Source organism: Lactuca virosa, chromosome 8, assembly GCF_052849685.1.
Source record: "Lactuca virosa cultivar CGN04683 chromosome 8, Lactuca_virosa_CGN04683_v6, whole genome shotgun sequence".
Taxonomy (NCBI): domain Eukaryota; kingdom Viridiplantae; phylum Streptophyta; class Magnoliopsida; order Asterales; family Asteraceae; genus Lactuca; species Lactuca virosa.
The window spans coordinates 258,717,330-258,743,228 of record NC_136433.1 but is presented as its reverse complement, the minus strand read 5'-3'; the positions used below and the strand labels follow the sequence as shown (position 1 = coordinate 258,743,228).

The following is a 25,899-nucleotide window of genomic DNA, read 5'->3' as shown; positions in this document are numbered from 1 at the left end:
TTTCCCTTCTAACCTGTTTTATAGATACCATACATCTATACTTTTGTTTGATGTCACTGATCATCTCACTGAATTTAACTTTGGGCTTATTTGCTATCTCAATAACATAGTGTCATCCAATCCATTCTTGGGTAACAATAAACCCAACTTTAAACACTATATAACAAAGTTGCATAAAATTCATTTCTTTAACCTAGAAGGTTCTTTCATTGTACATCCAAGCTGTATAAATTCTGAATGGGCACTTATCTTCATTTCTCTTACTACATCTTGTAACAATTCTTCTATTGTCACTCTTTTGAAAGTATATCTCGTACCCTCCATTTACAGCATAGTTTGTCACACAAAAGTTTAATTGTGTAGGTGATTCGAACACATCCCCTAACTTAGGTTCCATGTTATCCACCTAAAGTTTGGATCATGTAGTGTGTAGTTGTTCGTCACTACTTCCTTTGCTCCTCATCGCTTTGTAAATCATTACCATGATACACTCGAGCTTTCACTTCATCAGTCATACTTGAATTTCTAATGTTCTCATCATTAAGTAGAATGTTAAGAAATAGATCCTTACATTTATCAAGCCTTGATACAAACTCTTGCTCTGGTTCATGATCCATGTAAATCTCGTGCAGCTCGAAATCCATCTCATTTTACCTATAAAATGGTTCGTAAATTCCAGCAAATGGGTCGTCGTAACCATCGTCTGAAGAACCCATTTCTAACTCCTGCACAATCACAACCATTATCAGGAAAAGAAAGAAGTTAACGAAGGTGATTGTAACTATTTTTTCTTGTAAAAACCATGATCAAGGACCGTAATTTCTTACTTATTCGAAACCCTCTTATGAGAACAATGCTTCAAAACCCTAGCTTCCGACAACGAAAATGCTTGAAAACCCTAATAGCTTCCTTCACTAGATAGAGTTTAACGTTTGAGTTCCTACTACCTTCGTCAGAACAAGTAGGATCATGTTTTTTTTAAATGTAAAATTGAGGGCTTTTATAAAAATACCAGGGAGTGCAATATCTATGTTTACGACATCGTTTGGATGTAATTCACTTTCCGCGTTTGTGGTACTACCAGACTTCCACCACTCGCTCAACTATCAGTTACCTGCAAAACCCTAACAAACCCTTCGGTTGTTTAACGTACCAAGACCCAGAGCACTTCGCCCGGCGATGGAAGAGACGGCGACGGACCTTATAGTCGGAGAACCACCGAAGATTCCGACTGAGCCACCTCAACTGCCTCGAAAATCGGTGCTTGATATGTCAGCGGACGAGCTGGTGGCGAAATCTATAGTTCCGGTGAAGAAGGAATATATTTGTCCTGTACCTATCAGACTTGGTAGTGATAACAATGGACCATCAGGCGACGCTGTTCCTGCCTCCACCACCGCCTCTGCACGACCTGTTAGTAAGGAGAAAAAATCGAAAAGACAGCTCAAGAGAGAACGAAATCAGGTACTTATCTGTGTTTATGCTCATCATTTAGATTTGAAAATGTCGTTTTTAAGGGATATAGTTCTTAACCCTCATCAACTGATACATGTAATTCAACTTACAGGAAAAGCAATCAACACGTAATCTCTGTCCTATGGTTGCTAAGACAGGAAAAGCAGATTCATGTCCCTATAATGATAAGTGTCGTTTTAGCCATGACATAGAAGCATTTAAGGATCAGGTAGAAAGTGATAACAATTCTGTAGTCATTTAACTTTTTATTTTTTCATGACATGGGAGACATTCTAAAATGCAGAAACCTGCTGATTTGGAAGGCAACTGCCCATTTGATGGTGATGAAGGTCCATGCCCCTATGGATTAGGTTGTAGATTTTTAGGTACACATACAATTACTGATGTTGCTAGTGGAATCTCAAATGGCAATAAAAACTCTGAAATCAATGGACTGAAGAAAGATGTCCAAAGGCTATTGTGGAAGAACAAAATGAAGTTCCCTAAGGCAGATGCTGAACTCAAAGTCCTTGGTTTAATGGTATGAACGAATAACAATTAACACCCTTCATATCATCTGAATTGCTAACCTACATGCTATTTAACAAAAAGGCTATTGTGTTCCATTTTGTTTGAAATCTAGGGCCCAACAAAATCAAAAAAGACACCCTCGAGTAATAACGAAGAAGAAAATCAAACAGTTTCAAATGATTCTCATGTCACAAATGAGAATGGTTGTTGTGAAATGAACGAGTGCTCTCTAGAAGCTACTGAGAAAGCTGAAGGAAATAATAGTGGTGATGATCCTCGACCCCAAAAGAGAGGAAAACCATTAAATGATCAAACTTCTGAAGTCATTGGTGAAATTAACGGTTTGTTTTTTCATCTGTAGGCTTCTCTTAATCCCCGTTTGTTACACAACATACGACTGTGTTTGACATGCATTGAACTGACAATGACAATGACACTGACACTGATAGATTATACATTTTCTTTGTATCTTGTGATAGGTTCAAGTTATGAGGTGAAAGATGTAGACACAAGTGGTGAGCAATTAGAATCAAATCCAACTACTGACCAAATAGAATCTGATAAAACCCTAAAGTTACACCCACGTGAAAAGAAACTAATTGATTTTAAAGATAAGCTATACCTTGCACCTTTAACAACAGTTGGGAACCTTCCTTTTCGAAGGGTTTGCAAAGCATTAGGTGCTGACATCACATGTGGCGAAATGGCAATGTGCACAAATCTTCTACAGGTTTCTAATGTTCTACAAACTACAATGGCATAAAATCTGAAATTCTTAATGTATTTTTATTTGTGACCAGGGTCAGGCTGCAGAGTGGGCCCTATTAAGGCGCCATGTGTCGGAAGATATATTTGGAGTACAAATATGTGGGGCCTATCCTGACACTGTTGCTCGAGCTTGTGAACTAATTGAACAGGAATGCAGAGTGGATTTCATTGATATTAATATGGGATGTCCAATCGATCTTGTGGTTAACAAAGGTGCTGGATCAGCTCTTCTTTCAAAACCAATGCGTATGAAAAATGTGATTCAAGCAGCTTCTTCTACAGTAGATATTCCAATAACTATAAAGGTTAGGCATTTTGTTAATTAGGGTTAATCTCAAAAAGACGTTATATTTTGTATATTTTTTTTTCGGATTAAACCTCAAATTTATTTTTTTGCCTGAAAAAGACCTTGTATTTTTCATTTTTTCCAAAAAAGCCCTCAACTTTGTATTTTTTTCCAAAAAAAACCTTCAACCTTCTAAATGCTTCCAAATAAACCATCAACTTTTTTAGTTTTTCTCGAAAAAACCTTCACATTTTACAATTACAAAGGGTTAATCTCAAAAAAGACTTTATATTTTATTTTTGTTTTTGTTTTTGTTTGTTTTTTTCCGGAGTAAACCTCAAATTTAGTTTTTGCCTGAAAAAGACCTTGTATTTTCTCTTGTTTTTTTTTTTTTTTTCTGAAAAAGCCCTTAACTTTTTATTTTTTTTCCAAAAAGAACCCTCAACCTTCTAAATGCTTCCAAATAAACCATCAACTTTTTTACTTTTTCTCAAAAAAACCCTCACATTTTACAATTACAAAGGGTTAATCTCAAAAAAGACCTTATATTTTGTATTTTTTTTTTCGGATTAAACCTTAAATTTATTTTTTGCCTGAAAAAGACCTTGTGTGGGTTTTTTCGAAAAAAACAAAAAAGGTTGAGGGTTTATTTGGAAGCATTTAGAAGGTTGAGAGGTTTTTTTTGGAAAAAAAAATACAAGAACTTTTTCAGGTAAAAAATAAATTTTGGTTTAATCCGGAAAAAACATAAAATATAAGTCCTTTTTTGAGATTAACCCTATTAACTAAATAGAAAAACATTACCGGATCGATAATTTATTTATTTATATATTTTTTATGTGGTTCAAAGGCACGAACAAGTTACTATGAGGGAAGAAGCCGGATCGATTCTGTAATAGCTAATGTTGCCGAATGGGGAGCGAGTGCACTTACTATACATGGTAGGTCCCGCCAGCAGCGTTACACAAAGCAACCCGATTGGGACTATGTTTACGAATGTACGAAAAAGGCCCCTCAATCTTTGCAAGTTCTCGGAAATGGCGACATATTTTCGTTTTCTGACTGGAAGACTCACAAATCCGATTGCCCTCAGCTTTCCTCTTGCATGATTGCTCGTGGCGCTTTAGTTAAGGTCTGTTCTGTTATGTACCCATTTCAACTTTTTGGTGTGAAAAGACGTAAATACCCTTACGTTATGTTTTTTGTAATTTGTATGTTTGTAGCCATGGCTTTTCACTGAAATTAAAGAGCAGCGTGACTGGGACATAAGTTCGGGTGAACGGTTGGATATTTTTAAAGATTATGTTCGTTTTGGACTCCAACACTGGGGTTCCGACACTAAAGGTATCATTGTACTTTTCACCTTTTTTAATTTTTTTTTTTTTTTTTTATAAAAATAGTTTTTGAAATTTACAGGTGTGGAGACAACGAGGCACTTCTTACTAGAATGGCTTAGTTACACATACAGATATGTTCCATTTGGGTTGTTGGAAGTGATTCCTCAGAAGCTTAACTGGCGTCCACCTGCTTACTTTGGGCGTGATGATCTCGAGACATTAATGGCTTCTGAATCTGCAGCCGATTGGGTACCAACTTTTATTGCATGGGTTACAAGTTCATTTGTCAATGTAATATAATTTATTATAATTTTTTTTTTGTGCAGATTAAAATCTCGGAGATGTTGCTTGGTAAGGTTCCGGATGGGTTTGTGTTTTCACCGAAACACAAATCAAACGCTTTTGATAAAGCTGAAAATGGATGATTTTGGTTTTTTATGGTTGGAAATAAATAGTCACAATTTTGAGGAAATGCAAAAGTGACTATTATTATTATTATTGAAATTGGTCAAATTGCATACTCAGTTAAGAGTTACTTTACTAACATGTTTTTTTTTGTGAGAGGAGAAAAGCTACTTCAAAACTATGGAAATTTCGAACTTGTTTATGTTTGGCTGGTTTGAGTTTCGAGCTTTAACTGATATACTATTTAGTTATATTATAAATTATAAAATAAAAGGTGAAAATACAATTTTTTTTTTTGAATACATAATGATTTTAACCAAAATACGGTTATTAGTAAAAACTATATGTGAAAGCTTATTATTAGAAATCAAAATATTGTTTAATTAAACAATTAAAATCTTGAAATTTTTTGATATGTGTGCATCTTGGATGGATTCCTGATTAGAAAACCTATGTAGCATGACAGATAGAAGATTGTTAGGCTTGTCCCAAAAACAAAGCTCAAATGATAAAGCTAGATTGAATGAGTTGACAGTGAAGTCTTCATGAGAGAGAGGGAGGGAGGTTATACTAATGATAATCCCTTTATGATCTTAAACCTTTAGTTGTATATGATCTTGAGTTGATTGCAGAAAACAGGCTGTTGTCTTCCTTTGAAAAATCATCTTGACAAACTTGGAAAAGGAGGGTGTTAGAAATTGAATCGATTAATAGACTTGATTTGAAACATAAATAAAGATTGAGGTGGGAGGTAGATGGTGACCACTGACCAGAATACAAGGGTTTTCCATGGGATTGTAAACAACAAAAGAAAGAATGAGATTAGTGGGCTTATCATTAATGGGATATGGGTGAATGAGCCTTCTAAAATAAAACATGAGGTCTGGGATTTCTTTTCAAAAAAAATTGATGAACACTTATATAACCGTCCAAAGTTAATTAATAATAGATTGAAAAGGTTATCGGATTCAGACATAAACTCTCTTACCACGTCTTTCTTTGAATTGGAAATTAAGGATGCTATTTGGTGTTGCGGAAATGATAAAGCACCGGTCCAGACGGTTTCACTTTTAAGTTTCTAAAACACTACTAGGATGTCTCGACTCGGCTAATTTGGCGCTCTTAGCAAAATGGTGGTGGAGATTAAAAAACAAGTATAATTCCTTTTGGTTCTCTTTGTATCAAGTCAATTCATAATTTAAAGCTTATTGATGGTAGACCGATTGCTAAGAAGTCTATCAAAGGTGTTTGGCTGAATATCTCACAAATTGAAGGTGAATTTGAGAATATGGGTATTCGGTTTGCTGATCTTTTTAAAAGGGTGGTTGGAAAACGAAATATTACTTTCTTTTGGAAGGATCGTTGGTGTGGTAATGCTGCCTTCAAAGATGTTTTTCCTAATATTTATGCTATTGAAAAAAAGAAAGATTTTGTTGTGTGGATGAGAGAGTAAACATTGTTAATGGTCAAATCTTTAATTACTCATGGGATTGGTGGAAGGGAAACCCAACAGTTTTTGACTTAATTGGATCAATTGGCTGATTTTCGGTTTGCTACTGGAGGTGACAGATGGATTTGGGGAGGTGCTGAGGGTGATGTCTTCTCTGTTAGCAACATTAGGAGCCTGTTAACAAAGCATTCAAACAGGGGCGGCAGCATGGAGATTTTTAAATGGGTCAAATACCCCTTTAAAAGTCAATTGTTTTGTTTGGAGGTTAATTCAAAACAGGATTCCGACATTTTTGAACCTTCAAAAGCGTGGTATTGCTTTGTCTTCCTCCATTTGTCCTTTCTGTCAAGAAGTTGAGGAGTGTGTAGATCATGTTTTCTTCTCCTGTTCTAGTTTTGCTTTGGTTCTTTGGAATTGGTTGGCGAGATGGTCTACTCTTCTTGTTAGGCTGCCGAACTCATGTGATGACTTGATGGAGCTTCTCAAATCAACTACTGGAAGTAAAAAGATGATGAAGCTGATGTCTTTAGTTTACACGACTCTTTGGTTGATTTGGAAGGCGAGGAATGCTTGGATTTTCACAAATGAAAGGCGGACGATCATGTTTACGGCTGATGATATTAGTTTAATTATTTTTAATTGGATTACAAATATGTCTAATTGTAATTTTTTAAGTTGGCATGCTTGGAACTCCTCGCCTATGTTAGACTGTTTCTTGTAATTAGACACAAGTTTGTCGCTTGTGCCTTTCTGTTTTTTCTCTTGTTTTAATAATATTATGTCCGCCGTTCAAAAAAAAATATCACAATCATCTTGTTTTTTTTTTGTAATTAATATGTTTTTTTTGTTTTGTTTTGTAACAAACGATTCATGCTCAAGAAGTTAGAGTTGTTTCTATATCGACATCTTAATCAACATCAAGTTATAATATATATTGTACACCCAAGACCTTACGAACAAATTTGGATGCGATTATTTTAGTAGGATCTTCCGATCCCGATCTGATCTTACTATCACAATCTTGCAAAACATAAAAAGATCTTGGATAAGATCCAAATTTTGACAACATTTTTATTATTATATTCTATAATGGCCTTAAAAAAAATTCGAGGAATATGAATCAAAAAATTACAAAAAAAAATAATCTTATGTCGATATTGGCTGATTTCATTAGAAAATCATGCGATTCCTTTTTCGATTTCCATCATTCCAAATACTTCGTGACTATCAATATTAATCATTTAATGTTTTTATTTCAAACATACCATTATATTATTATAATGTTTTATATTAGACTAAACTGCACAAATGGTCCATGTGGTTTGCTCAAAATTGTCACTTTGGTCCAAAAAAGTTTGGACTAGCATCAAAGGTCCAAAGTTTTCATTTTGTTGCTTGTTTGGTCCAATCAATTCTGATTTTTTTCAAAATGACGGATTTACCCCTGTTAATATGATTTTCTCTTTTTTCTTAATTGTTTTTCTGATTTTCAGATTTAAAAAAAATAAAATGAAATCTCTCTCTCTCTCTCTCTCTCTCTCTCTCTCTCTCTCTCTCTCTCTCTCTCTCTCTCCATTACAAACCACCACCAGAAAAGATAGGTTCATCTAAATCAGAGACACCCTCGTAAAGTTGACCACCCATCTTCTACTACCTTTCATCTTCATCACCTTCATCGACATATTTTTAAAATCCAAAATCAAACCTAAGAAATCGAGTTTGAGCCCTCATACCTTCAACAAAGTGATTGAAGTATCATCGGTCCTCTATAGCCCTGTCGAAGAACGATGCATAGATCCACCATCAGCCATGGTCACCCCTGTATTCTCCCTCCTCCTTCACCTTCTACCTCCTCCTTTCAAATGTCACTTCTACATTCTCCATCCTCTGTATTTTGTGTTAGGTTAAAACCCAAATCATATATAACACAACCCAAAGTTATGAAGATTGAAAGGATGTCAATCTCCCACTCTCAGTCTGGTATTCGAGAAGGAGCACTACCTAACTTGCCCTTAGCATGCTTTTGCCCAAGAGTGGGTGCTGACACCCTTTTGCCTTATCCGCTCTTGGTGGTTTAGTTAGGGCAGTAGAAATCGTTTCAAGCCCTAATCGGTGGAGAGAGTACCGGTGAGATTGTGCATCTGCTGCAAACATGGGGGTTTTCTTGAAAACGTCATGAATATAAAACTGGATCTTGAAAGGATGTACATGATGCATACGTTTAGGTTAGATTTTCTACATATTTCTTTCTCTTTGATTTTCTGCAAATTTCTGGGTTTGTAAACTCATAACCAAATCTTAGATTGTGTGGTATTTGTGTGTGTGTGTGTTTATCTTGACGTTATAGAAATCTTCAGTCAGATTGATAGGTTTCATATGCAATTACAAGTTCCCATTCTCGATGGATCAGCGAGGGAATGGGTGGAAGCTATCGAGCAAGTTGGGATTGCAGTTGCTATGGATTCCAATGACAGAAATTGTGAGAAACTAGCACCATATCTTACTTAACCTGTTCATGTGTCAAAAGGAGATTTTGTTATATCAGTATTCCCTTTTAAGCAAATTAGTATCAGTTACAAAATCAATTTTCCATCGGTAAACCAAAATCCCTTTATTTCCCTTTTATAAATCAATGTTTCCGATGCCGCCTTTCGACGGACAGGTTCTGTGAGATATCAAGCTCAACCAGCTTCGACGGAGGTAAGGAAGATGAAGACGAATAATGAGAGGGAGATGTGGTGGCGACGGCGATGCCATTTTTCCGGTGGTGGTTTATAATAGAGAGAGAGAGAGAGTGTGTGTGTGTGTGTGTGTGTATGAGAGAGGGAGAGAGAGAGATTTAATTTATTTTTTTTTATTTTTTTTTAAATCTGAAAATCAAAAAAACAATTAAGAAAAAAGAGAAAATCATATTAACAGGGGCAAATCCGTCATTTTGAAAATAACCAGAATTGATTGAACCAAACAAACAACAAAATGAAAATTTTGGACCTCTGGTGCTAGTCCAAACTTTTTTGGACCAAAGTGACAATTTTGAGCAAACCACATGGAACATTTGTGCAGTTTAGTCTTTATATTACTTGCTCAAATAATAGATTTATCTTAATACTTTACTATTTTTCTTGTCTTATTATATTGTTTTTCTTCTTATTCATACTTCACTATTGTTTTGAATTAACCAAATAGCTTAATTTGACCAAATGGTTTCTACCTTAGCGTTGGAGTGGTGACTATGGCAAAAGACACTTTTGCTATGCCACTTTCTCCTTGGTAGATTTGACAATGAAACGGGTTTAGAGTTAATCGACCTTCATCTAAACCTTTTTTTTCTTAAATTTCAAAATCTGATCCAAACCTGCTCTGTAACCAGCAATGTTTTGAATAAACAAACTCGTATCTTTATCCACCGAATCAATATATATCCAAATCTGTCCCATAACCCGTATATTTTTTGAATTACCAAACACATTTTACTTAATTCTTAAAATGACATTTCTCAAATAAAAAAATGTCCACTATAACTTAATACTTAAATTAACATTTCTTAAATAAAACAAATGTCGATTTAGAAAACGTATTACATACTCTAGGACTTTAGATTAGAATTAAAAATCATTATTGCAACAACTTCTGATTTATTTTTTATTGTCGATTGCAGTGATAGAGAATAGCGGTTGCAAACTTTATTCCAATTAATTAATAGATGATTTGATTGATTTATAAATGTGATTGGAGATTGCTTGATGAAATATAAATGAAATGAAATCTTGTTTCTTAGCAGAAAACTGAAAGTCTGGATGTCGACTCCTCAGGCCCTAGGTAAACACGGTTTGACCTTTTTCTTTTGGCTTTCGACTAGAATTAAAAATAAACTATAAACCGTATAAAATATAATTCCTTGCAAAATATCATATCCGTATGAATGAAATTCGATTTATTGTTAAAACATCTATAACAAATTAAAATGCATACTATTTGTATAACTTCAAAAGTTTCTATTAGACCCACAACGAACATTCCTTTAATTTTCACTTTAATATGAATATCACATATAATGTATTCCATGAATGAGTTGCATGCATTATGCATACACGTGTTTCATTTCGATGCTAGGTAGATTCATCCCTTTTCGAGCATCTTTGCATTTTCATTAGGTCGATGTGTCACATGGTGATGCTTCAATTTCAACTTTTTGGTTAGACGTGTAGAAATTTCTAATGTTGTATTCCAGAAAATTCATTTCATTTCAATCTTATTTATTTATTTATTTTAATTTTAAATATCCGGTCATAAACGAAAATAGTACATGTCATACACTAGATTATCTAAACTACTGGCCTATAAGCATCCATAAATCGCTCATTATAACATCACACTTGTGCTCTCGTGTCACTGCCTGTAATACAAGAAATTGAGTGGGTCAGACTTGGGGGCCTAGTGAACACATAGGGTTTTCAACCCATAATAATTAAATTCTTTTAATTATATATTTTCATCAAAACATTCAAACCGATTACCCATTCCCGTTATCCTCACTATCTGTCCCTAAAGCATCTAATTCAGGGGGACGTATCCTAAGGAATTATCTTCGGGATAGACAATACTGCTCAGGGGATACCTTAACAATATATGTCAATAAGGCAACCAGGGGGGGGGGATGGAGTACACCTGTTGAACACTTAGTTCAAAAACACCTACAGGATGCGAGCCTGCTAGCGTTCCACTGAACTGTCTAGAATAGTCTGTGGTCGTCATCTGTACTCCGCTAGACGATTGGATCATCTTTAAAGTTAAGGCCTCTCATCATCTATATCATCTTTCTCTCTCATCATCTATATCATCTTACATCTACCCATCTTTACCCAATGTATTTATAGGTAATAAAATACTTATACAATTTAAATTGAGTAAAACATGTATAAAAATCGTTCATCTAGCATGGATATCAGGAACACATATAATAGACACATATAGCATGTAATTATCTTAAATATTTTATATCTATATGTAAGATGAAAGTAACTATGCACTCACTTGATAAAGTGATGACTCAAAACTCGGACAACGCTTCGCTTTAGCACTTGGCTTTTCCTTTGGCGTGATCTAGGTTCAGTTAACACTAAGTCTTAGGCTAATATTCCTTATGAATAAAGATAGCCTATATTTATCATTAATTCCAAATTCTACTGATCTATAACTGATAAGGGACAACTAGGCAGGATCATATCGCAGGTAAGGTCCGTTTGGTATACAGAGTATACTGTTTGGAAATCTCACTTTAAACACATCACTAAATTCAGCTTATGCATCATCCCCATAAGTAGATCAATCAGTAATATGACATTGGAACTACTGACGAATCTTATTTATAAATTCATAACAACGACTATGAATTTAAATATATGTCACGCTAGAATAGAATATAGTGTAATTTAAGCTACATAGATTCCATGGACAAAAGTCTGGAAATTACATTGGCGGAACTTTGGGTTGACAACTACTAGATATCGAGCTCCTAGGGACTTCTAACTTGCCAAAACATCCTAACTACTAAGGAGAAATTCGGACCAAAAGAGTAGAAATCAAGAGTAATTGAAGAGAGAGTGAATTGAATGTTGTGGAGGAAGAACGAACTCGAGACATCTATTTATAGGCTGAGATTTGGGCATACACGTAGTGCAAGGACCATGCGTGCCATGCAAAAGGGTCAAAGTTGCTCCTCAGGATTGCTGACATGTGGCGGTCAATGGCTGGGGCATCATGGAGGCTTCTAGAAGGTCGTGCACGGGGCGCAGACGCGTGCGACGAAACTCAAACTTTAAAATTACGTAACTTCTTCATACGAGCTCAGTTTTTGACGTTCTTTATATCCATGCGTAGCTATCGACAGGATCTATAACTTTCATTTAGACTTCGTTGTCTAATTTTGACTTTATTTATTTAACACAGGCTTAAACTGCTAAAGCATGTATAAAATGCATAACTTTGTCATCCGACACCTATTTTCGACTGTCTTTTTATCGTTGGAATCCTATTAACGAGATCTTCAAATCTCGTTTAGATTACTTCGGATAACAACCAATCGATCTAAAATTCAATACTTGGGTTGTCTACTACTGTAACGACCAAAAAATCATGGGTAAAATTTTTATTTTTAATATAGCTAAAACATTGATACCATTTATTTCAAACATTTTAAATCATCGTTAAGTAAAACATTTATGAGAGTTCATCCCAAAACCATTCATTGCGGAAATCATAGGTGTGTGCACTGCGATCAATCTGAGCCCTTCTTTTCCAAATCGATGATACCTGAAACCAAAACTGTAAACCGTAAGCACAAAGCTTAGTGAGTTCCCCAGAGCATACCCCATACAATCCACATAACCACATAATCCATATTAGCTATAAAAGCTACATAAACCATATCAATCACGTAAGCCATATCAATCACATAACCATATCATATAAACATATAAGGATGTCGTGGGCTTCTCCCAGGGTCTTACTCCAGGATGCCATGGGCTCCCCCACATGGTCTTACACCTACGTGCCACGGGCTCCCCCTATGGTGTTTAGCTGAAAAGCCATGGGCTCCCCCACATGGTCTTACATCCAAATGCCATGGGCTCCCCCATGGTCTTTAGCTGAAAATCCATGGGCTCCCCCACATGGTCTTATATCCAAGTGCCATGGGCTCCCCCATGGTCTTTAGCTGAAAAGACATGGGCTCCCCCACATGGTCTTATATCCAAGTGTCATGGGCTCCCCCATGGTCTTTACCTGAAAAGCCATGGGCTCCCCCACATGGTCTTACATCCAAGCCCCATGGGCTCCCCCATGGTCTTCCATGCAAGTATCACAAAGACAACTAGCATACCACATACCACACATATCTAACTATCATATCACATATCTCTACAACAAGTATACCACGTATCTCTACAAAACAAGTATACCACATCTCTCTACAAAATGGGCCGACCTTGGTGCCTTAGTCCCATTGTTATGGTGAGAAGACTCACCTCGAATGCAGAAGCTTCCCGAATGACATACTTAACTTGTGCCCCGCCGACCTCCCGAGCTATCAATACCAAAATATCACCCAATTAACAATTGGGTTCTATACCATGATCCATAATCCATACTTGGGTAAACTTACCATTTTACCCCTGACCCACGAGATACTTAAATAAGGCCCAAGTCCAAAACCAATCAAGTCCAAAACTCCAAAATCCATAAAGGCCCACTAATGGACCAACTTTCCAAATTGGGCCCAAACCCACTTAGTGGGCCTTATCCTATGATCCAATCCTTCAATTAGCCCGGAACACAACCAACTAGATAGTCCATTAGGGTCCAAGAATCTAGGCCCAACAGATGGCCCAAACCCGAAGCCCAAAGTCTAAAATTCCAAACAGAGGCGTACGCGGGGCGTACCCATTTTATACGCAGGGCGTACTAGGCTTGTGACATGTATGCTGCGTGTACCAGCTTGTACGCCCAACGTACTCCCCTGGTAAGCTCTTTTTGCTATTAAGCACTTAATGCTTCTAGTCAATGGTCCAAATCACAGATCTAAGTTCCTCTTAACGTCTAAATCCATAAAGTCACGAACTTGGTGACTTTGCATGTCCCACATAAGCTCAAACTCCAAAAATGATAATCTACTTCCATGAAATTGGTCTTAACTCATGCATGAACCCATTAAGACATTCAAGATGGCAACTTTCTGCCTTAGGGACTCATTTAACACTGAGAGTGGCAACTCTAAGCCTAGGAATCGGATTTGAACCATAAAGCTCCATCCTTGGGACCAAAAAGGTCCAAAAACTCATCATAATAGATCTAAGCATTGAAGAGGAAAGTTTAAGACTTTATACCTCAAGATGATCTGAAATGAAGCAACAATCTCGGATCTACAGCTTCTCCTTTGAACCACCACCTTGCTTTGCTCTTCACTTGTTTGGAAAATGGATTCACAACAATAAAATTCTCTCAATGGCCTACTAAGCTCCAAGAACACTTAATGAAGGATTAGGGTTTCGTGGTGGCTGTCTAAGGATGAAATGGAGGCTGACCATTGAGGCATATTATTCCTTTTATAGTGGCATGGCCCTAAAATTAGGGTTTAGAAACTTTGAGCGTACGATGAGCGTACTTCTCGTACGCTTGGCGTACGCCTCCAACACCCGCGTCCTCTATACCCCTATGCTGGGCGTACTTCCGCGCCTACCACCTTATATGCATGATACCTTCTTGCCACTTTTCTCCATTAGGGACCAATATTACCACAAACTTCCAAGTGCTATAACTACTTCGTTCTAAGTCCGTTTCCGACGAACTTTATATCCACGAAAAGGTGGCGAGAAGCCCTACGCCCTTAACAACGTGCCCAAACCTTACAGCCTTCCGAATAAAACCCAAAACACATACAGGGATCGAACTGCCACTTTACCGATATACCCATTTGGCTTCAAGACACGACCCAGCTCCCAGATCACCTCATTTACATTATCTATACATAAATGGGTTTAGATCTCTCTCTCTTCTAAAGGCCCCAAGCCTTATGATAATCCATCCTCAGGCCACAGTCCCGAATTAGGAAAGCGATTCGGAACAGGGCGTTACAACTCTCCCCCACTTAAATTAGATTTCGTCCTCGAAATCATTCCTTACCATTCCTTACGCCAAATAACTTGAGCAATATGGCCACAACCCCAGGCATACCATAGACTTTCCAAGGCAACCGTAACCAAGCCTCGTAGTGTTCTAGAACCCGAAGATGAACGAATTCCTTGCAACCTGATCACATCTGCTCCATCTGAAATCTGAAGTCTCGAGATGGTCTGTCTCCCTGACAGACTTCCCACATCGAATCATCATCGAACTGATTCCACAAGAAAACCAGTCTAAATAGAATACTTTCTACCCGTAATACCTTGAGGCTTCCAAAAGGACAAAATCACCGGTCAACTGCGGCTACCGAATAACAAGCAATTCCACACACGGACCCCAAATCACTAAAGTCGCTCCAAATCCTCTTGCTGCCACATAGCTGCTTTCCTGAAGAACAACCGAGACCTCCCTGGTCCCAACTTGTCTGCTAACTGTCAGAAACACTAGACACCTACCCGATTGCTGAGCTAAAAACACATGCAGCAGTCCCATGCAACCTCCGAAGGATACATCGTCTAACAATAACTGCCCTATCTATACCGCCACTCGTGGCTCATTCAATCCATTTGATCCATCTGATCATGATAGGCTGACAACCCGTCGCCACTGAATCCGACGCAAAAAGGTGAATGCTACCAGAATAACTGTAGTCTTACATCATATCCGGTCTCCTTCGACCTACCGTTCCTGATTCCAATTATGTTGTGACGTACTCACAACCTTGCAAACTGGCCCACCCTGGCCTAAGTCATCCGAACGAATCCGTGAATGCCACAGCTACCCCGCAGTCTTACGACACTCTCCACTCTATCTGACTACTAGTGAATGCTACGGCTCGCCCGTGGTCTTACAACAATTTCATCCTAACACAACCGCAGCCCAATGCCTTACCCCTAATCTATCAATTCGAACGCATATAGTGTCGAGCACGCACTCGACCAAACACACGAACTGAACTCAATTCATAACTGGAGCCCCAACCTGCTTCCCCGATTTCTGCTATCAAGCCCCAAGAAGATGCGATTCACACGCTGGGGAGTTTTACCGAACTCCAACTCACACAACCCTCACCAAATAACCACTTGGCCCGCCATTTTCCTCGATGAGGATGAGAAACACATCCTGGTCTCATGCCTGCCCCTGTCCTAAATACCTACGCGATTCTCCCCCATTTACATTCCACTAAGTCCGCTTGGCACATAAAAAATGAAGGATTCCTAATCCTTCTGTAACGACCCAAAAATCAAGGGTAAAAATTTTATTTTTAATATAGCTAAAACGTTGATACCATTTATTTCAAACTTTTCAAATCATCATTAAGTAAGACATTTATCAGAGTTCATCCCAAAATTATTCATTGCGGAAATCATAGGTGTGTGCACTGCGATCAATCTGAGCCCTTCTTTTCCAAATCGATGATACAATAAACAATAAACTGTAAACCGTAAGCACGCAGCTTAGTGAGTCCCCCAGAGCATACCCCACACACCATCCACATAACACATACCATATTAGCTGTAAAAGCTATCTCTACCACATAAGCAATGCATACAAATATATAAGGATGTTATGGGCTCCTCCCAAGGTCTTACTCCAGGATGTCATGGGCTCCCCCACATGGTCTTACACCTATGTTCCATGGGCTCCCCCATGGTATTTAGCTGGAAAGCCATGGGCTCCCCCACATGGTCTTACATCCAAGTGTCATGGGCTCCTCCCATGGTCTTTACTTGAAAAGCCATGGGCTCCCCCACATGGTATTACATCCAAGTCCCATGGGCTCCCCCATGGTCTTCCCTGCAAGTATCACACATATAACTAGCATAATACCAAGCATATCTAGCAATCATACCACATATATCAACACAACAAGTAACATATCTCTACACAACACGTATATGTAACATCCGGAATTCCAGGTATTATATTTTATCATTTATTTTTGAGAAAAAGAGAGGGACTCGACGAGTTGAGTCGTAGACTCGTCGAGTAAGACCGCGACTGCTGACTGGATTAATGAACGGACTCGACGAGTCGGAAAGGGTGGACTCGACGAGTCCGTGCTGTGAATTGAAACCCTAATTCTCGGGTTCTATGCCCTATTTAAAGGCCTTTATAGCCTCCATTTGCGGCTACCAGTCCAGAGAGAGATACCCTAGCGATTGTGAGCGAGTTGTGAGAGAGATTGAGCCTTTTTGATCATTTTTGGTGTGATTTTGCAAAGGAGAAAGTGTTTCCAGCAAGGGGAGGTCAAGAGGATTGCATTTCAGTGGATTTTCAGCTTGGATCTTCAAGTTTGAGGTAGCTATTCAATCCTATCCTCCTGTTTTGCTTAATGGCATTGAATTTAGGGTTTTCTATACCCTTTTATGGCTTGGTTAGTTGTGTATAGTGTCCCATTGAGTGCTAAACTCTAGATCTGGACCTTTTGAGGTACAGAGAGCCTGAACCATGCTGCTTTATGTGGTTCTATGGAGGAAATGGACATAGGTTGCCATGTTAGAAGGGATTTCACCAAAATAAGCCTTGGGGGCATTGCATGTGTAGCAAGATTCGACCTTTACGTGTTTATTGGTCATGGGGAAGTCAGATCTATAGATTAGAGAAACAGATCTGACCTCAGGAGGTCAGATGAGGGATGTCATGGGAGGAACTCGCCGAGCCCATAAGGGACTCGACGAGTCGAGTCGGGTTGCCCCGCGATTCACGATCTGTAATAACCTGTTGAGTGTAGGGTTGACTCAGCGAGTCGACCAGGGACGAAGAGGACATGCAGGTACTCGCCGAGTCACACTAGTGCACTCGACGAGTCTAGGTCAAAGTTTGACCGTTGACTTTTGTTGACTTTTAGGGTTTGGTCAATGTTAGGGTCTTTGAGCCACGAGAGGGGTAAAATGGTCTTTTACCCTTCTGAGAGTACTAAGAGGGGGGTTAGTCTAGCCTTGAGAGTTGTATTGATTATAGTGCTTATTCTATGTGATTAGGCGGGGGCTAGACCAGATTTTACCGAGCTCGAGATTTACCGAGTTACCCGAGGTGAGTCTTCTCACTATACTTTACCTAGAGTGGTAATTAGAGTTATGTGACAGAGTATCTTGTATGCTATTTATGTGATTGTGATACACTGCATTATTTCTATGTGATTCATGCCGTGTATGTTCCAGAGTTTACAGAGTAGAACCGGAAGGTTCACAGAGTTAGGACCAGAGGGTCTACAGAGTTAGGACCAGAGGGTCCACAGAGTTAGGACCGGAGGGTCCACAGAGTTACAGCCTCGAGTGTCTATTGTGTGTTATATGTGGTATTTTGGGGAACTCACTAAGCATTTATGCTTACAGTGTTTTGTGTTATGTGTTTTAGGTACCAGTGAGGATCGCGGGAAGGCGCCGACATGATTAGCACACACTATTGGAGTTTTATACATTTGATCTTGGGATGTGTTTTTATGGATTCGATATGTGATACATTGAGATTTGAGAATATTTATGAATGAAATTGTATCTTTAAAAGTCAAAAAAATTGTTTTGAAAAATTACGTTGTTACAAGTTGGTATCAGAGCCTTGGTTTGAGGGATTCGGATGCACCTTCGAGCGCATTTGAACTCAAACTGAGGATTTGAGGAATTTTTCGAAATAAACAAAATTTTCCTAAAAGAGTAAAGAGATTTTGAAAAGAGCAGAGCAGAGCAATGTGTACGATCAGCCAGCGCCCGAACGGTGATTTCCCAAAATACCCTTACATTATGTGTTATGAGATATTATGTGGTATGTTATGCATGCTAGAGTAGGCTAGGTATTCATGGTTAGGACTAGAGTGGGCCTGATTTGTGATGCCTTAGCCTAGGAGTTATTGCTACTATGAGATACTTCGAGAGTAAGTGGGTAGCAGCGAGGAGCTTATGAGTGGTCTACCGGAGAGTAGCAGGAGTTTAGTGAGATATAGAGTACTTGTGATCTGGGATCCTAAGAGGAGGACTTGGGGTGAATACCGATGCGTTGTCGAAGGTAGTATAAGGGCCCGTACTACTGGAAACACCGGATCGGTGAGCAGTCCAAGTAAGAATCCTTAGGGTACTAAAGAACAAGTAGGGTTGAGTATCGAGTGCGAGTATACTCGAGCGAGTCTCTGATTTCTTTTGTGTTGTATTTCAGAGACATCATGGTTGGGACGCGCCGCCACCCAGGAGGCAGTGGTACCAGTGGTACCATTGATGAGGAGATTCGTAGGTTGATTCACGAGGAGGTGGCTGCGGCCATTCGAGCTGAGATACCAGAGATGTTCGGGTCTATCAAGACCACACTGATCGAGACTTTTGATGAGCGGTACGCTGCTCTTACTGATGCTGCTGTTGCTGCGGCCACCGCAGCCGTCGCTGCTGCGAGACCGCAGGGGGGTGACTCGTTGCTGTACCGAGAGTTTAGCAACACGAAGCCACCAGAGTTTGATGGGACGCAGGATCCGATCGCTGTGATGAGATGGATTTCTAATATTGAGGGATGCTTCTATACGTGTTCTTGTCCGGAGCATCTGAGAGTTCAGTTCGCGCTGAACCAGCTTCGCTTGGGAGCGAAGGACTGGTGGAAGTTTGTGACAGCGCACTACTCTTCTGCAGAGCTTGCCGCGGTGACCTGGGAGAGGTTCACCGCTATGTTTCGTGATGAGTACGTTCCCCCGGTGGAAAGGGAACGTTTGGCCCAGGAGTTCTTGACCCTCAAGCAGGGTACCGAGTCTGTTACAGTGATCACCAGGATGTTCCATGAGAGGGCGATGTTCTGCCCTGAGCACGTGTCTTCCGAGCAGGCACGCATGAGTCGGTATTTGAGTATTTTGAGGAGAAAAATCTGCGAGTTCGTGGCGAACTCGTCGTACTGGACATTTGCCGAGCTTCAGGAAAATGCCCGGAAGAGGGAGATTGAGCTCGAGACTCAGGCCAGGGAGGAGGCGGAGTCTCAAGGGAGGGATCGGCGACCGGCACAGTCCCAGCCGGCAGCCAAGCGGGCCAAGCCCGCCGATTCGAGATCAGGGAACCAGAAGAGCCGCACTTGTGGCAAGTGCGGCAAGAGTCATGAGGGGGTTTGCAGAGCAGGGTCTTGCTACAAGTGTGGCAAGGAGGGGCACATGGCCAAGGATTGCCCCAAGGGGTTTGCAGTCTGTTTTCACTGCAACCAGACCGGACACCGAAAGGCCGAGTGTGCGCAGTTGCGGGGGTCAGCCCAGGGAGCATCACAGGGATCTGCCCCTACTGTCGTTCGAGCTGTAGAGAGTCGGCCAGCAAAGTCCGAGGCGCCAAAGGCTCGCGGGAGAGCCTTCCAGCTAACAGCGGAGGAGGTCCACACAGCGCCAGATGTTGTGGCTGGTATGTGTTCTTTCATCTATTTATTTTGAGTTTATGGTGTTATGCTTATATTATGATATGCGTAGGTACGTTTCTTGTGAGTTTTGTACCTGATTTGGTGTTATTTGACTCGGGTGCGAGTCGGTCTTTTGTGTCGTTAGCCTTTAGTCAGCACATCGGTATCTGTCGAGAGGCGTTGAGTCGACCTTTGCGAGTTTCCATAGCTGACGAGAGAGCGGTGTATGCCACTGATGTGATTCGAGGATGTGTACTCGAGATCTTCGGCGTTGAGTTTCCTATTGATTTGGTCCCTATTGCGATGGGTGATGTCTGTGTCAGCGTGGGCATGGACTGGTTGAGCAGGTTTGGAGCGGTTATCGACTGCGAGCGACAGTTGGTGACCATACGAGACCCTAGTGGTGGAGTTCTTACGGTTTATGGCGAGGGTACCCGTTCTGGGTCAGCATTTTGTTCGGCCGCTAGGGTGAGGCAGAGTCTACAGCAGGGCTGTAGTGGGCTTGTGGCTTATGTGGTGGATACGAGAGTAGATGCAAAGAAACCGAGGTCGGTTGATGAGGTTCCGATAGTGCGTGAGTTCCCGGATGTTTTCCCCAAGGAGTTGTCGGGTGTGCCTCCCGAGAGGCAGGTGGAGTTCCGCATCGATTTGGTTCCGGGGGCAGTGCCTATCGCCAAGGCGCCTTATCGCCTTGCGCCGCCAGAGATGCAGGAGTTATCCTCGCAGCTTCAGGAGCTGCTGGGGAAGGGGTTTATACGATCGAGTAGCTCGCCGTGGGGAGCGCCGATCCTTTTTGTCAAGAAAAAGGATGGTTCACACCGGATGTGCATTGATTACCGGGAGTTGAACAAATTAACGGTCAAGAACTGTTATCCATTGCCAAGGATCGACGATCTGTTCGACCAGTTGCAGGGTGCGTCTTAGTTTTCCAAGATAGACTTGAGGTCTGGATATCACCAGATGAGGGTGCGCGATGAGGATATCCAGAAGACAACATTCATGACTCGTTATGGGCATTACGAGTTCGTGGTGATGCCTTTTGGGCTCACCAATGCACCAGCGGCGTTCATGGACCTCATGAACCGAGTGTGCAGACCGATGTTGGATCGTTCGGTGATAGTGTTCATTGATGATATATTGGTGTACTCGAGATCCAGAGAGCAGCATGAGGAGCATTTGAGAGAGATTCTTGGAGTTCTGAGATCGGAGAGGCTTTACGCCAAATTCTCCAAGTGTGATTTCTGGTTACGAGAGGTCCAGTTCCTGGGACATCTCGTTAACCAGAAGGGGATATTGGTCGATCCGGCCAAGATTGAGGCGGTGATGAGTTGGGGGGTGCCGAGATCCCCCACCGAGATCAGGAGTTTTCTGTGGTTGGCCGGCTATTATAGGAGATTTATTAAAGATGGCTCCAAGATTGTTGTTCCTCTCACCAGGTTGACCCGGAAGGGCGTGGCTTTCAGTTGGGGCCCGAAGCAGCAAACCTCATTCGAGACACTTCGCCAGAGATTATGCGAAGCCCCAGTGTTAGCCCTTCCGGAGGGGATGGAGGATTTTGTGGTGTATTGTGACGCGTCGATATCAGGGTTGGGTGCAGTACTTATGTAGAGGGGGCATGTGATAGCGTATGCATCGAGGCAGCTGAAGCCTCATGAGATGAGGTATCCCACCCACGATCTGGAGCTGGGGGCAGTGGTGTTCGCCCTCAAGATCTGGCGTCACTATCTGTATGGGGTTCGGTGTACCATTTACACAGACCACAAGAGCTTGAAGTATTTGATGGATCAACCCAATCTGAATATGCGCCAGAGGAGATCGTTGGACGTGGTAAAGGATTACGATTGTGAGATCCTGTACCACCCGGGCAAAGCTAATGTTGTAGCTGATGCCTTGAGCCGTAGGGCGGAGAGTGCCCCGATTCGAGACATTTGTATGCGACTGACAGTGATGACTCCGGTGTTGGACACCATTCGGGAGGCCCAGGTAGAGGCCATGAGACCGGAGAACCGCAAGAGAGAACGGGTGATTGGGCAAGTACCTGAGTTCATTGCCGATAGCCGAGGGCTTATGACCTTTCGGGGTCGGATTTGGGTGCCATTTGAGGGCGGGGCACGTACCATTTTGATGGAGGAGGCGCACAGATCGAGGTTTTCGATCCATCCCGGGGCCACTAAGATGTATTTGGACCTGAAGAGAGACTATTGGTGGCCCTATATGAAGAGGGATGTGGCATGGTTTGTTGAGAGGTGCTTGACCTGTCGCAGGGTTAAGGCTGAGCACCAGCGTCCGCACGACAAGTTGCAGCCACTTGAGATTCCCCAGTGGAAGTGGGAACAAATTTCCATGGATTTTATCACCAAATTGCCGAGGACTGCGAGAGGCGTCGATGCAATTTGGGTGATCGTTGACCGGCTGATGAAGAGCGCTTATTTCCTTGCTATCAGTGAGAGCTCTTCTGCTGAGAGGCTGGCAGAATTGTATGTGAGAGAGGTGGTATCGCGGCATGGAGTACCGATCTTGATCGTGTCGGATCGAGATGTGCATTTCACTTCCAGGTTCTGGAAGAAATTCCATGAGGAGTTGGGTACGAGGCTGCATTTCAGTACCGCATACCACCCACAGACGGACGGTCAGAGCGAGCGGACGATTCAGACGCTCGAAGACATGCTGCAAGCATGTGTGATGGACTTCGGAGGAAGTTGGGACACGTATTTGCCGTTGGCTGAGTTTTCTTATAACAACAGCCACCATTCGAGTATCGGCATGCCTCCCTTTGAGTTGTTGTACGGGAGGAGGTGTCGGACTCCCATATGCTGGGGAGAGGTCGGGCAGTGAGTGATGGGCAGCACTGAGTTAGTGCTTCAGACGACGGAGCAGATACAGCAGGTTAGACAGAGGTTGTTGACGGATCAGAGTCGCCAGAAGAGTTATGCGGATAGGCGACGATCCGAGCTTGAGTTCCAGGTGGGGGATTTCGTTCTCCTGAAGGTATCTCCTTGGAAAGGAGTGATCCGATTCAGGAAGAGGGGCAAGTTGGGGTCCCGGTACATCGGTCCGTTCAGGGTGACTGCGAGGGTAGGCAGGGTAGCATATCGTCTGGAGCTACCTACGGAGTTGAGTCGGATCCATGATACCTTCCACGTGTCTCAGTTGAGGAAGTGTATAGCCGACGAGACGGCGGTGGTACCGTTGGAGGATATTCATGTGGATGCCAGCCTGAATTATGTTGAGAGGCCAGTTGCGATTGTGGATCGGAAGATCAAGGTTCTGAGGAACAAGGAGGTGCCCTTGGTGCAGGTCCAGTGGCAACATCGGAGAGTGTCCGAGCTGACTTGGGAGCCGGAGTTAGAGATGCGTGAGCAGCATCCAGAGTTGTTTGTGGAGTAAGACTTCGAGGGCGAAGTCTGATTCTAGTGGGGGAGAATTGTAACATCCGGAATTCCAGGTATTATATTTTATCATTTATTTTGAGAAAAAGAGAGGGACTCGACGAGTTGAGTCGTAGACTCGTCGAGTAAGACCGCGACTGCTGACTGGATTAATGAACGGACTCGACGAGTCGGAAAGGGTGGACTCGACGAGTCCGCGCTGTGAATTGAAACCCTAATTCTCGGGGTCTGTGCCCTATTTAAAGGCCTTTATGGCCTCCATTTGCGGCTACCAGTCCAGAGAGAGATACCCTAGCGATTGTGAGCGAGTTGTGAGAGAGATTGAGCCTTTTTGATCATTTTTGGTGTGATTTTGCAAAGGAGAAAGTGTTTCCAGCAAGGGGAGGTCAAGAGGATTGCATTTCAGTGGATTTTCAGCTTGGATCTTCAAGTTTGAGGTAGCAATTCGATCCTATCCTCCTGTTTTGCTTAATGGCATTGAATTTAGGGTTTTCTATACCCTTTTATGGCTTGGTTAGTTGTGTATAGTGTCCCATTGAGTGCTAAACTCTAGATCTGGACCTTTTGAGGTACAGAGAGCCTGAACCATGCTGCTTTATGTGGTTCTATGGAGGAAATGGACATAGGTTGCCATGTTAGAAGGGATTTCACCAAAATAAGCCTTGGGGGCATTGCATGTGTAGCAAGATTCGACCTTTACGTGTTTATTGGTCATGGGGAAGTCAGATCTATAGATTAGAGAAACAGATCTGACCTCAGGAGGTCAGATGAGGGATGTCATGGGAGGAACTCGCCGAGCCCATAAGGGACTCGACGAGTCGAGTCGGGTTGCCCCACGATTCACGATCTGTAATAACCTGTTGAGTGTAGGGTTGACTCAGCGAGTCGAGTGAGGACCAGGGACGAAGAGGACATGCAGGTACTCGCCGAGTCACACTAGTGCACTCGACGAGTCTAGGTCAAAGTTTGACCGTTGACTTTTGTTGACTTTTAGGGTTTGGTCAATGTTAGGGTCTTTGAGCCACGAGAGGGGTAAAATGGTCTTTTACCCTTCTGAGAGTACTAAGAGGGGGGTTAGTCTAGCCTTGAGAGTTGTATTGATTATAGTGCTTATTCTATGTGATTAGGCGGGGGCTAGACCAGATTTTACCGAGCTCGAGATTTACCGAGTTACCCGAGGTGAGTCTTCTCACTATACTTTTTCCTAGAGTGGTAATTAGAGTTATGTGACAGAGTATCTTGTATGATATTTATGTGATTATGATACACTGCATTATTTCTATGTGATTCATGCCGTGTATGTTCCAGAGTTTACAAAGTAGAACCGGAAGGTTCACAGAGTTAGGACCAGAGGGTCCACAGAGTTAGGACCAGAGGGTCCACAGAGTTAGGACCGGAGGGTCCACAGAGTTACAGCCTCGAGTGGCTATTATGTGTTATGTGTGGTATTTTGGGGAACTCACTAAGCATTTATGCTTACAGTGTTTTGTGTTATGTGTTTCAGGTACCAGTGAGGATCGCGGGAAGGCGCCGACATGATCAGTACACACTATTGGAGTTTTATACATATGATCTTGGGATGTGTTTTTATGGATTCGATATGTGATACATTGAGATTTGAGAATATTTATGAATGAAATTGTATCTTTAAAAGTCAAAAAAATTGTTTTGAAAATTACGTTGTTACAGTATACCACATATCATAAAATGGGTCGGCCTTGATTCCTTAGACCCATTGGTATGGTGAGAAGACTCACCTCCCGAATGCCGAACTGACAAGCTAAAATCAGAAATGTCCCACGCGCTGCTCCAACTCAACTGCCTATAATCACCATGAGATTAACTTGTCATAATCCCATAATTGCCCTTAAAGTCAACCCTGGTCAAAGTCACCGGTCAAGGTCAACAGTCCATGTTGACCTCAACTCGTCAAGTGCATCCAACAACTCGTTGAGTTTTCTGAGTAATTCATCCACTCGCTGAGTTACCTGTGTAACTCGTCGAGTCCCTCCATATCCAAATATAAAAACTCATGAAACCGAAAACTCATGACAACCGAAAACTCATGAAACCGAAAACGAGTAAACCCTACTCGACTCGTCGAGTCAGTCAAGGGACTCGACGAGTTCCTTCAGTCTTCTTCAAGTTCAGCCCTTTTCAGTGGGATCTAAGGTCCCAAAATCCAGATCCATGCTCTCCCAGTGCAGATACCACGTAAAGTTGCAAACTTTACGTGCATGCAAGGTC

General features: G+C 41.5%; 1 protein-coding gene across 1 annotated transcript; it reads left to right on the top strand.

The window, feature by feature from the left end:
* Positions 1-1,045: 1,045 nt before the first annotated feature.
* LOC145130008 (FMN-linked oxidoreductases superfamily protein) lies at positions 1,046-4,984 on the top strand. The gene is made up of 10 exons (XM_079064857.1): positions 1,046-1,464; positions 1,568-1,684; positions 1,760-1,996; positions 2,099-2,327; positions 2,466-2,716; positions 2,787-3,059; positions 3,891-4,172; positions 4,264-4,384; positions 4,457-4,626; positions 4,704-4,984. The coding sequence occupies exons 1-10, from the start codon at positions 1,180-1,182 to the stop codon at positions 4,800-4,802; spliced, it is 2,064 nt and encodes a 687-aa protein (XP_078920983.1). The 5' UTR covers positions 1,046-1,179; the 3' UTR covers positions 4,803-4,984.
* Positions 4,985-25,899: the final 20,915 nt, after the last annotated feature.